At 46.0% G+C, this 12,087-nt stretch overlaps 1 protein-coding gene across 2 annotated transcripts in view; it reads left to right on the forward strand.

The window, feature by feature from the left end:
* Window positions 1-1,032: 1,032 nt before the first annotated feature.
* The window catches only part of LOC147718050 (uncharacterized), a 52,545-nt gene continuing 41,490 nt past the window's right edge, over window positions 1,033-12,087 (forward strand). For both annotated transcript variants that reach the window (XM_086920601.1, XM_086920600.1), the window contains exon 1: window positions 1,033-1,167. In XM_086920601.1, coding sequence (XP_086776727.1) covers window positions 1,048-1,167 — 120 coding nt within the window. In that variant the 5' untranslated portion in view covers window positions 1,033-1,047. The remainder of the gene's footprint in view (window positions 1,168-12,087) is intronic.

The raw sequence follows: 12,087 nt of genomic DNA on the forward strand, positions 1-12,087 counted from the left end.
ACAACATACCAAACACACCGGAATTAGAATATCACGGTACACCAGGAAACAGGGATGAAGTCCTGCTCCTAACACAAACACATTTTTTAAGACACATAACCAGAAAGCTATAACTAAAAATAACAAGCATTAAGCACAGGCACACGGACAGCGGGAGGGGGGACGGGAACGGACAGCGGGAGGGGGCGGGTTAACAGCACACAGACAGCTGGAGGTGGGCCGGGAACGGGCAAACGGACAGCGGGATGGGGGCGGGAACGGGCAAACGGACAGTGGGAGGGGGGCAGGAACGGGCACAAGAAGGCTCGAAAAATAAAACAGCACTCACCTGGACATCTTCCGGCGGCAAATGATCAAAACATGGCGTCCAAAAAAAATAATAATAACATCCGCCCACTGCCGCATGACGTGGGCAAAAGCCTAAAATTGTTATGTTATGTTATGTTATGTTATTTATGGGTCTTGTATAGCGCAATTCTCGGGAACGCCCACGAATCTGCTCCGGCATTGACGGACAAATCTCTGTTCCAATGGCTAGCCTCCATTTATGGAGCTAGCCAATGGAACAGAGGGGCGGGACAACACACACATACTGTACACATAAGATTTCGCCTGCGCCGAAAAGCTGCGCGATGCGCAGCTTTCGACAGGCGAAACCTAAAAATAAGTAGAGCGAGGATAGTGGCAGGACCAGAAGGGTCAGGGGTGGGATACAGTGGTCGGGGTAGACTTAGGGGTCAGAGCAGGATGGGTACAGAAGGGTCAGGGGTGGGTATAGAGTAAATGTAATTGTAATTGTAATTTGGATTTGTATAGCGCCTATCACCCAGGGGTCTCTAAGCGCTGTACAAATATCGCTGTGGAACCCTTCCTGGCCTGTTCCTGTGAGGTGTCCACTCCTGGGCACCCCCAAGGTGAAGCCAGGCATCCTAGGTTTAGTGGCCCAGTCCAAACCTATCTCTGCCCTTCTGTACCTTTCACTGGCCTGTAAGCTCTGACCCTGACCAGGACTGCACTTTCTGTTCCCAGGTCCCTGCTCATCTAGTGATGTCAGCACTTCGTGAAGATTACCGGTGCGAAGACGCACTCAGCGTCATCAAAGACCTGGAGCAGCGACTGCGGAACCAGATCGACAAACTGGAGCATCTACGACTGAACGTGGGTGAGGTAATGTGAAACGAGAATTCTAAATACTCCCTAGCTGCAGCATAATGAGGTAAAAGTCTCCTCAAATACTCCACAGCTGTAGGATAATGAAACAATACTACCACAAATACTCCCTCACTGCATGATAATGAGGGGAGGGTGCCCTAAAAACCCTGACTGAAGGCTAATGAGACAACATTACTGGAAAGACTTCCTAACTGTCTCATTATACTGCAGTTAGAGAGCCTTTCTGATTGCATATTAATACTACTGTAAACGTGTTATGACTGCATAACAATAAGTTAAAAATACTGTAGCTAGCCCTACCTGCAGATTATGAGGTAAGAGTACCATAAATACTCCTCAGCTGCAGGATAATAAAATAATGCTACCACAGATACTCCCTGCCTGCGGGATAATGAGACTATACTCCAGCAGATACTCTCTGGCTGCTAAGTAATGAGATAGCACTACTGTAATTTCTCTCTGACTATTAGACAATGAAACAGTATTACTGCAGACACTGCCTGGCTGCAGGATAATGAGTTGAAAGTATCATTAATACTCCTAAATGCTGCAAGATGGCATCTGCCTAGAACATCACGCTAACAACTCTCCACGGCTCCGGTGGTCCTGGCAATAGGGATGGTAGCTTGAAGGGAAATCAATAAGAAAGTATGTAGTGTCAACGCGCAATGCGGGTGGCTACTCTCAACTGCCTATATCTTCTGTTGGGTCCCATTGTCTGATCCGCAAGGTCTCCGCTGATTATTGCCCTGGCACTGGCGAGGCTGACTGGTACAGCTGTCCAAGGTGGTATAACCGCTCAGGCCAAAAGATGCCGCCTTGGCCAAACAAAGTGATGAAGGAGAAGGCGAAAGAGCGGAGAGACATGCCACAAGTAAATGTGTCGCTGCCTCTGGGATAATGAGACAATAGTGTCATAAGTTCTCCCTGACTGTGGGATAATCAGACAATAGTATAAGTACTCCCTGACTGTAGAATAATCAGACAATAGCATCATAAGTACTCCCTGAACGTGATATAATGAGACACTCCCATAAGTACTCCCTGACTGTGGGATAATGGGACAATAGTATTATAAGTACTCCCTATGATGTTCAGTGAAGGCCATAATGGCGACTCCCTGCCGGTCTTGGTTTTTGGAAACAATACTTGCATACAGCAAGTGACCCTGGCTGACACAGTCACTAGATATGATATGCCTGGCAACATGCCACAGCAGCCATGATCATTCAACATGAGGTAACTCCCATTTGAAAGTTGTCCAAATATTGGATCAATCACTGGAGCTGGTGAACCTTGCCGTTGGCAGGATAAATTGTTAGAGGAACCATCACCGGCCCCATGTAAGTTTATAACCTGACAATGGAGAGAACCGCTTAGTGCGCTTTCACAGTTTTTACCACTAAGAAACACTTCACGTCCTCCACTCCAACATCTGTGTGTGTATGGTAATTCCCAGGATGTCTTGATATATTCTTTACCCAACCTTTCATATGTGCCTACTGGTATGTGTTTTAGGCAATACTGAAAATGGAAAGTTTTTCAATGCTCAGCACTGTATAGTCTGCTTCCCTCTGTGCCAGTTTGATCTGTTTATCAGTGAGATTGAATTCTGAAAACAGTGACGTGATATCGATTAAACGCCAAGGCACATAGCCTGAACAGAGGTTTTGCAACGTCCAGCCTAATAGCTTACGACGCGGACCTTAAGTCCGCCTACAGGGCCTGCACGAGAGTTTATCATCGGGCCATCTGCTCTGCCAGAGCGGCCTTCTACTCTCGGGAGATAAAAAATAGTTCCAATCCCACAAAAGTAATTTTTAAGGTCTGTAAAGACCTTACAAGTAAACAAAACCAATCTGCCACTCTGGCAGCCTCCTTAGAGCACTGTGAGGATTTGGCGTCATTCTTCATTGAAAAAGTTGAGGCCATTTATAGGTCATTCTCCCAGTCTACCATCCAGGAGAATAACATAGCACCTAAGGCTTCCATACCACTGCTGACTATTCCCAGCCCCACTCTAGAGGAATTTAAAGCCTTGACAATGAAGGTTAAATCCGGCTCACCTGATGACCCCATGAGACCCGTTCAATTCCAGGAAATTGCTGAGTGCTGCTACCCGGCCATGCACAGTCTCATTGAGCTGTCTTTTAACACCGGCTGTGTGCCTAGTGCTTGGAAGCAGGCTACCATCATTCCCATTCTAAAAAAACCGGCCCTTGACCCCACCAAATCGGAACATTATCGGCCGATTTCCCTGCTTCCTTGGCTAGCGAAATTAGCAGAATCTCATGCTAACCGCATCCTGTCACTCCATCTGCAGGAAGCGAAAATACTGGATAAATCGCAGAATGGGTTCCGTGCGGGTCACAGTACCGAAACGGCTCTTCTAGCAGTGGTGGAGAACATCAGGAAGATGTTGGACCAAGGTCAAACGGCGGCACTGATCCTATTGGATCTCAGTGCCGCGTTTGACACGGTGTCCCATCAGATCCTCCTCCATCGCCTTGAGGAGGCCGGAGTTGGAGAGAGAGCACTCGAGTGGTTTCGATCTTTTCTCACTGATCGAACTTTTAAAGTATCCACTCCCCCTTTTGTTTCTGCTCCTCGTCCGATCCTGCAGGGTGTCCCGCAGGGGTCGGCCCTAAGCCCTACGTTATTTAATTTATATGTCCAACCGTTGGCTGAGGTCGCCCATAGTTTTGGTCTCTCCATGGTGTCATACGCCGATGACACGCAGCTGGCGGTGGCACTTAATGGAGAGACCAACATGGATGCTGCCACTTTTCAGTCCGCGTTAAAAGCTGTGGCGGGCTGGATGGCGAATAATCGCCTCCAACTGAATGCCTCTAAAACCGAGGTCATTATTTTTGGTAGGGAAAGCAAGCTTTGGGGCGATCAGTGGTGGCCACCTGAATTGGGCCCTGCTCCCACCCCAGTGGCTGAAGTTAGGAACCCTGGGGTGTGGTTGGATGATAAACTTTCATTCGCCGCTCACACTAAGCGGGTTGCCGGAACTTGTTTTGGTGCCCTGCGGTGTTTGCGACCCATTTTTAAGTTTTTTGATGCTGACACGAGACAGATCATTGTCCAGGCCACTGTCTTGGCTAGATTAGATTACGCCAGTTCTCTGTTCTTAGGCGTTAATCAAGCAGAACTAGTTCGTCTCCAGCGGGTGCAAAATGCGGCCGCCAGGATGTTGGTTGGTCTTCCGAAGTTTGTTTCTGTGCGCCGTACTATTCAGGATCTTCACTGGCTGCCCGTGGGGCAAAGAATCAAATTTAAAACCCTTTGTTTAACTTTCAAAATCTTGAAGCTGGCTTCTCCCCCCATTTCGTCACAATTAATTTGTCATTATGAGCCATCTAGAGTCCTCCGATCCTCAGGGACAAACCTTGCTGTAAAAAAGCAAGGATGGGCGGACGCTCTTTCTCTGTGATGGCAGCAGTTCTCTGGAACTCCCTGCCTGCCTCTCTTCGCTCCAATCCTGATCTGCTCCCGTTCAGAAAAGCCTTGAAGACCTTTTTATTTTCCACTATTTAGTCTTCTCCTCTGGCTATTAGTTTCCGTGTTGTGTTTTTTACCTTCTCCTAAGCGCCGAGACACCTCTTGGCTGCGGCATCCGTGCGCTTTATAAAATAAAATAACATAACAAATAACATAACATGATAGAACGTAATTGCGACTGACCATGTTGCAACATGACCAAGTCCTGTTCCATGATGTCTATGGCAGAAGACACTATTCTGTCCAATGAATATATACTGGACGACAGACTTGTGAACCCATTGTCAACTACAGAGAGAGTTTTCTCTAAATTAATACGATCAATTTCTCGTATTCTTTCTGCAGTCTCTGCTTGCGTAATCTTCCATGCTTCATTATAGGCAGCATAGATACCGGCATATATAAAACGTTTTTGACGTGGTTTTCCAAGTCTTAGCAAGTATTCCCTAAGGTCTGCTATTCCAGGATGCTGTCTTTGAACATATCTTGTGTCTGGCCTATTGTATTTAACCCCTTGTGTTTTGTTCATGAATCTATCTTGACAGTTGTTTGTGTCTGTGGGCCAGATCACCCATTTTTTCCAATCTGGATCTGTTCTGTTGTGAAGCAAAATAGTATGTACGTCGACCTCCCCCCATGAAGTGTCTTTACTATCAGATGGAGGTGTGGGTGTAGACGGATTGCTCATGTCTTTAATCTTGGCTAACCCAAGGCAAGACGTCTGTTGAGCAGTGTCATTCAAAAACATAATTTGCTCAGGTATTATACAGGCTTTAAATGAAGCTTCTAAACCCTGCACTTGCCACTCTTTTGTACCCCAGACAGTTTTTGTCTCAATGTTGTCTTTCCAAAAGTCGAAACCTAGTCCAGACAGTTGGTCATAGAATGTTGCAGAATAAATCTGTTTTGTATTTAACATAGTTTTCATTCCTGTTTTGTTTACATTTTTAAAGTAAATTGATTCTGGATTGGATATATTGAACCCTGAAAAGTATGAAAACTTATTGGCAAAAGTTTTTGAGCTACCCTTTGGTGGCGTAGGACAATGTTCCCATTGGTTATACATATATACATTTCTAAGCATTGTTGATTTTTGCAAGAAATGATGACCATAGTGATTATAACAATACATTTGTTCATAATCTGAAGAACATTCTAAATATTCATGATTAGTGAATGCTGCAGACATTTCTAGGTCTGACATCATATTATTAACAGTCTCAAAGTCCCAATCATCAGAAAAGGTACTAGATGAAACAAAGTCACTTAACACCTTAACTGCTTTGAACTTTCCGCGCCAGTGCGAAGCGTTCTATTAAGCGGGCGGGCCGTGTCGGCCAACGGGCGTGCGCAGCCAGCACTACGGAGGCATTGCTCGTGGTGGTCGTTGGCCGACACCCACAGTGAACGGGTTAATGATATCTTGAACTGGTGTGGAATCTTCAACAACTCCGACAGGCCAAAAATTTCATATTCTGTTCTGTCCCAAGCTATACCATCAGGTACAATAACGGCTGTGATGTTCACTGCTGACAAGTTTCTTTGTTCACGATGTGATGATTTGTGTGGTTTGGGGAGTAAGTTGATGTTCTTACTTGCCGTGTCCATTTTGACATATCTTCCTTTTATCAGCATACCCAGAGTTATTACCAGAGCTCACCAAAGTAGAAGAAAAGATATTCCCAACACAATCCATAGTTCAATCTTTGGTGAAACCAGATAAGTCTTTTCCAGGTGATGAAAAAGGTCTGTTGCTTGTTCTTTGAAAGTTCTTTTTGCTAGCATTGTGTCAGGTTCACTGGGATCCTCAGAAAACGTATCAAAGTTAATGAAATAGCCAGAGGCAGTTCTGTCAATTGTTGGGATTGCATCAGGATTCGTTGAAATCGCTGGAATCACTTGATCACTTGATCACTTGTTACTTCGTTGTAGACAGGTGTTTCTTGAAGAACTGTTATTTGGGTCTGAAGAGGTACAAGTTCCATAGCTTTCTTGCTTAGTCCTTGTTTTCGCACTGCAGATTTCTCAAAGGTGATGAGTCTCTCAGTTTGAACCTCTTGGATAGTAGCTAGAGGAGTGCGTCTGCTACTTGGTCGGACTCCCCTTGGCCTACTGCTTAGTATCGGCCACATAGTGTGGTTTGATCAGGTTGATAGACACAAGCCAGTTCTCTTTTTTACCAGCAAGGGGCGGCAGTAAAACTGTTCTTGATCCGTGGATTGCTAGGACAGGTACTGGTTGTCTGTAAGAAGGCCCAAATTCCTTCTTGTCCGCTATCTTCTCTCTGACTAGATCCCCAAGCTTTGGGATCCAGACAGGCCTTGCTGGGACGGTCGGTTGTTCTCCAGTGGTAGTTGGCTTCAGGAACACGTTTCTTTGTTTAGATCTTATTTCATTTAAGTCCTGACCGTCCTGATTTCTTCAGAAGTGGTCGCTCCTCATGCTGCTCCCTGCCCTACATGCCGATCTGGTATTGTAGCGCCCACTGCCAAACCTCTGCCTGCATAGAATGCTTATTGAATACCCTCATTATGCTAGATCGCCATATAACGCTTTAAATACCTGCTCATTTGTGCTGCGCTGCCTTGTCTATTTCGCGATCGCTCATTTGCATATTATCGTAGCGCTAGTCTTCCAAAGCGCGCTGCAACGCTCTGCTCAATTGTGCTGCCTGTATTTTGGTTTTGTGCCTGATTGTGCCTTGTGCCGGTTCCACTGCCATTCACATCGCGTTTAGTCAAGTCAAGTCAAGTCAAGTCAGAGAATTTATATAGCGCACTACATACCCAGAGGGTCTCAAGGCGCTTAGGAAGGGGAGGAGGATTACTTGTCAAATATCCACGTTTTAAGTTGCTTTCTGAATGCTAGGTGGTTCTGGGTAAGGCGAAGGTGAGCGGGGAGTGAGTTCCATGTTTTAGCTGCCAGGTATGAGAAGGATCTGCCTCCCATGGTGGTCTTGTTGATGCGAGGTACAGTGGCGAGGGCTTGGTTGGAAGAACGTAGTTGGCGGGAGGGGGTGTAGAAGGACAGTCGTGAGTTGAGGCATTCCGGTCCGATGTCGTAGAGTGATTTGTGTGCGTGGGTTAGCAGTCGGAAAGTGATTCTCTTATTGACGGGTAGCCAGTGGAGGTTTTTCAGGTGACCAGAGATGTGTTCGTTGCGCGGGATGTCTAATATGATCCTGGCTGAGGCGTTTTGGATTCGTTGGAGTTTCTTCTGGAGTTTAGCGGTAGTACCTGCGTAGAGGGTGTTTCCGTAGTCCAGTCGGCTCGTGACCAGAGCATGGGTGACTGTTTTCCTGGTTTCGGTGGGGATCCAACGAAATGTTTTTTTGAGCATGCGAAGAATGTTGAAGCAGGATGAGGATACGGCGCTGACTTGTCTGTTCATTGAGAGTGAAGAATCCAGGATGACGCCTAGGTTCCGTGCGTGGTCAGTCGGGATGGGTGCTTTTCCAAGGGCTTCCGGCCACCAAGAGTCGTCCCATGCAAAGGGGGATGTACCTAAGATGAGGACTTCTGTTTTGTCTGAGTTCAGTTTCAGACGGCTTTGTTTCATCCATTCGGCAACTTCTTTCATTCCTTCGTGTAGGTTAGTTTTGGCGGTGCTGGGGTCATTGGTGAGAGAAAGGATTAGTTAAGTGTCATCCGCGTAAGAGATGATGTTGAGGTTGTGTTGGCGGGCGATGGCCGCGAGGGGGCTCATGTATACGTTGAAGAGGGTGGGGCTGAGTGAGGATCCTTGTGGTACGCCACAGATGACTTCAGTGGCCTCGGACTTGAATGGTGGAAGGCGGACTCTCTGGGTTCTTCCGGTGAGGAACGAGGTGATCCATTCAAGTGCTTTTCCTTGTATTCCGATGTTATTGAGGCGTTGTAAAAGGGTGCTGTGGCAGACTGTGTCGAATGCTGCAGAGAGGTCGAGGAGGATGAGGGCGACTGTGTCTCCATTGTCCAGTAGAGTTCGAATGTCGTCTGTTGCTGCGATGAGGGCGGTCTCAGTGCTGTGTTTTGCTCGGAAGCCAGATTGTGAGGAGTCGAGGGATTTGTTGGCTTCGAGGAAAGCGGCGAGCTGGTTGTTGACAGCTTTCTCGATGACTTTGGCCGGGAATGGAAGGAGCGAAATGGGGCGGTAATTTTTGAGTTCGGTGGGGTCCGCTGTGGGTTATTTCAGAAGGGTGGTGAGCAATGTTCCCTCTAATTTTTTTCCTCTATGTGCGGCAGAGTAAGGTCTCTGTGCACTGCAACCAAGGCAAAGTGCGCCGGAAACCAGACCGCGTGTATGCGCTGCAATTAACATGAATACTCCAGCCGTGCCAAGTAGTATGCATTAGGCGTGGTCCACAACACTGCACTAAAATGCATTAATCACTCATTTTAGCACCTTGACAATGTCTGTGTAATAGGAGTCCGTGATCGCGAGTGTTGGAGCTTAATATACAGAAGTGCAGCAAGTGTTGGCCATATGGTGCTATTGGCAGGACACTGGAAAATTGAACAAAGGTGCTTCCTGCTTGCGTCATTGTATCAAGTAAGCATTTTACGTACTGTCCGATTACGCAGCTCTGATGTCGTAAGGCTGAGCATGGGAAGCGCTGAACTGCGCATGTCTGTCTTGGAGAGGGTTCCTGGTAAATGCTGCACGCACTCACAGGTAAATGCATGTGATTTGCACACAAGCCCCCGCTAGCCCTGTCTGGCATCAGTCACTAACAGGTGTGCATTGGTGCATGAGCCCCGAGGATCCCAGTGAGAAGAGGGGAGGGCACGGCTCGCACCCACAGGCCATGCACAGGCAGCAGCTCAGGTGTGAACAGGTAACCTCGGAAAGCAGACTTCCACCTGTGAGGGGCCAATGTAAGGGTTCCTGCATACACAGGAATTATGACGGAAGTGCAGGTTTGTAAGAAAGGTTCTACTTTAAATACTGGTAATCAAAAGAGAATGGACACTGGTATCTGCGAAAAACCATTAGTTTTTTTATCGAAAACCCTCATAGACTTCCTGGAAATTGTCAAAGCGGTATATCTTTTTTCCGCCCCATCAGGAGTCTTGGCATAGTCATTGGGTCTACGATTGACGTGCAAGATGCCTGCCTCACCCGAGGCTACTTCTGGTGTATGCAGAAGTGTCCAGAAATGAAAAAGGGAAGTTAAAAAAGTAATGACTAGAAAAAATGGAAAACTTTAATGAGTGCAAAAAACTAGTCACTCTTAATAAAAGGTCTTAGTGATATGTAAGTAGCTGAGTTATAGGGCTACTATATCATTCCAAAGGTGTCGACATATTTCAGCTCTCGGGGCCCACAGGGGTCAGGGGAGCTTTCGTCAGGACCATAACAGGGACAAACAAAAACAAAGTATATATATATGTCTAACACACACACCTTCTGTATGAGTTACAGCAATGATAAGCTGGAATTTCCAAGCTTTTTCAATCCTCATTCGGACTTCAGCGGGGAGTCAGGGTCGCTGCCGGTTTTTACCATGCGGCGCTTCTCTGGCGCCTTGTGCTGACTCTGCCCCGGTTTAAATACAACAATATGTGCATGCGCAGGAATGCTGAGGGGGATCTGCAGATTTGTAAAGTGTCATACTATGAATATAACAATAAGTGCATGCACAAGAGAGACCAGGGAGCTGAACGCGGGGTTCGTCTTTGCACAGTGACTTAACCCCTTCCATGCTCATGACGAGCTCAGCTCGTCATGCAGCACAGTGCTCCTGTGCTCATGACGAGCTGAGCTCCTCATGGCCACACCGGTTTTTATTGCTGTCCAGCACAGCAGGGGAATCTCTCTAGCAGCGATGCGGTTAATGCCCTAGCAGACCATGGAAGAGGATACATGGCAGAACTGAAGAATTGCATGTGCGCAGCTGGTTTGTTGCTATGTGTCTTCTTTATGCTGAAGGCCCAGAGCTGCCCTGCTCAGCGACGCTGCATGGGACTTCTTACTTGTAGTGCGGAGGTGCCCCGTTGCCAGCAATTGACAATCCACCTACCTACTCAAATTCTCCCATTTTAGGTATGGTGTTAGTGAAGACCTTTTGATTTTATTAAAATAGGTATCACATGCTTACATATAGGGGTTTTCAGCCACCTCTCAATCCATTGGTCTGTTGTCATCAACATTTTTCTTTTGCCCACTACAGCATACAACATTCGGTCAGTCACTGGTTAACATTACTTTGAGTGACTACATTTTGCTCTTTCAGAAGGAGCACATCCACACACAAGTGAGTTACCTTCAGTGCCAGTGTTCTTACTTTATGATTACTTTAGTGTTGCCTTTGTGTTTGGAGCCTTGTTTGATAGCAGGACGCCACTGATGCACATGCCATCTTTATTAGATCCCATCTCCAGCAATTGCTGTTTGAAATTCCTTAAGGGGTGTTTTGCTTTTCTGACTGTTGCTAGTTTACAGCCTACCAGATCAAATTGTGTCCATTTGAAACTGTTCTGTCTTAAGTTATCTTCTTTTTCCTTTTTCCCTCTTTCTTTTCTACTCTGTCTCTTTACTTTTTTCTTTTTGTCACCTTCTTTCTTTATTTTTTTCCTTTCCTTCTCTTTCGTACTCTTTACTTCTCTCTTACATTGTGTCTTTACTTTCTTTCCCTTTTTCTTCTATCCTTCTCTTTCCTCCTCCTAAATTTTTTCATTTCTTTCTTTCTCTCATTCCTTTTCTTTCCTTTTCCCTTTCCTTCTTTCTCGTGTCATACTTTCTCGCTTTCATTTTTTTGCTTTGCTTTTTTCACACTTTCTGTCTGGCAGCCAATGCCAGACTAATTGTCTTTTTTTAGGTCTGCATTAGCCAGAAAACTGATCCAGCGGCTTACTAGCAACAGGTACTCTAATACCATATACTCACCTGGGCCTATAAAGACACATACACACTACCTGGTAATAAACCGCTGGGGTCAATTATTTATGATTCTTTATCATTCAAGATTAGTCACTTCTTATTCTGCATTGGCCAAGTCCTTTTGATTCTACAGAAATTATGTGTATAATATAGTTACTTTTAGTGGTGTTAGCCAGACTATATCCATTAATCCATTACTGCGATATTCACATTTTTCTTCCACCTGCTCCTCCAGCATGTATTAAGGGGCAATGTATCAGCCCGCTTCAGCCATTGGTTGAATTCACTATGACTTGTGGCATGCTGCCCTTTCACAAGGAACATATCAACACACAAAGCAGTTCCCCTCAGTGACAGTGAGTACTATGCAAATGTGTGGTTTTATTTTAGACCCAAAATATTGTTTGCCTGGAGATTGAGGCAGGCTTGGCATATTTACAAACAACAATGCTGTGCAAAAACCATGACAGAACCAGAATTGCCAGAAGGCTGGTTGCCAACGCCAGACCTAATGTCTTTGCCAATGTTTGTTTATAAACTGTCCTC

Source organism: Lissotriton vulgaris, chromosome 5 (assembly GCF_964263255.1).
Source record: "Lissotriton vulgaris chromosome 5, aLisVul1.2, whole genome shotgun sequence".
NCBI classification, from domain to species: Eukaryota; Metazoa; Chordata; class Amphibia; order Caudata; family Salamandridae; genus Lissotriton; species Lissotriton vulgaris.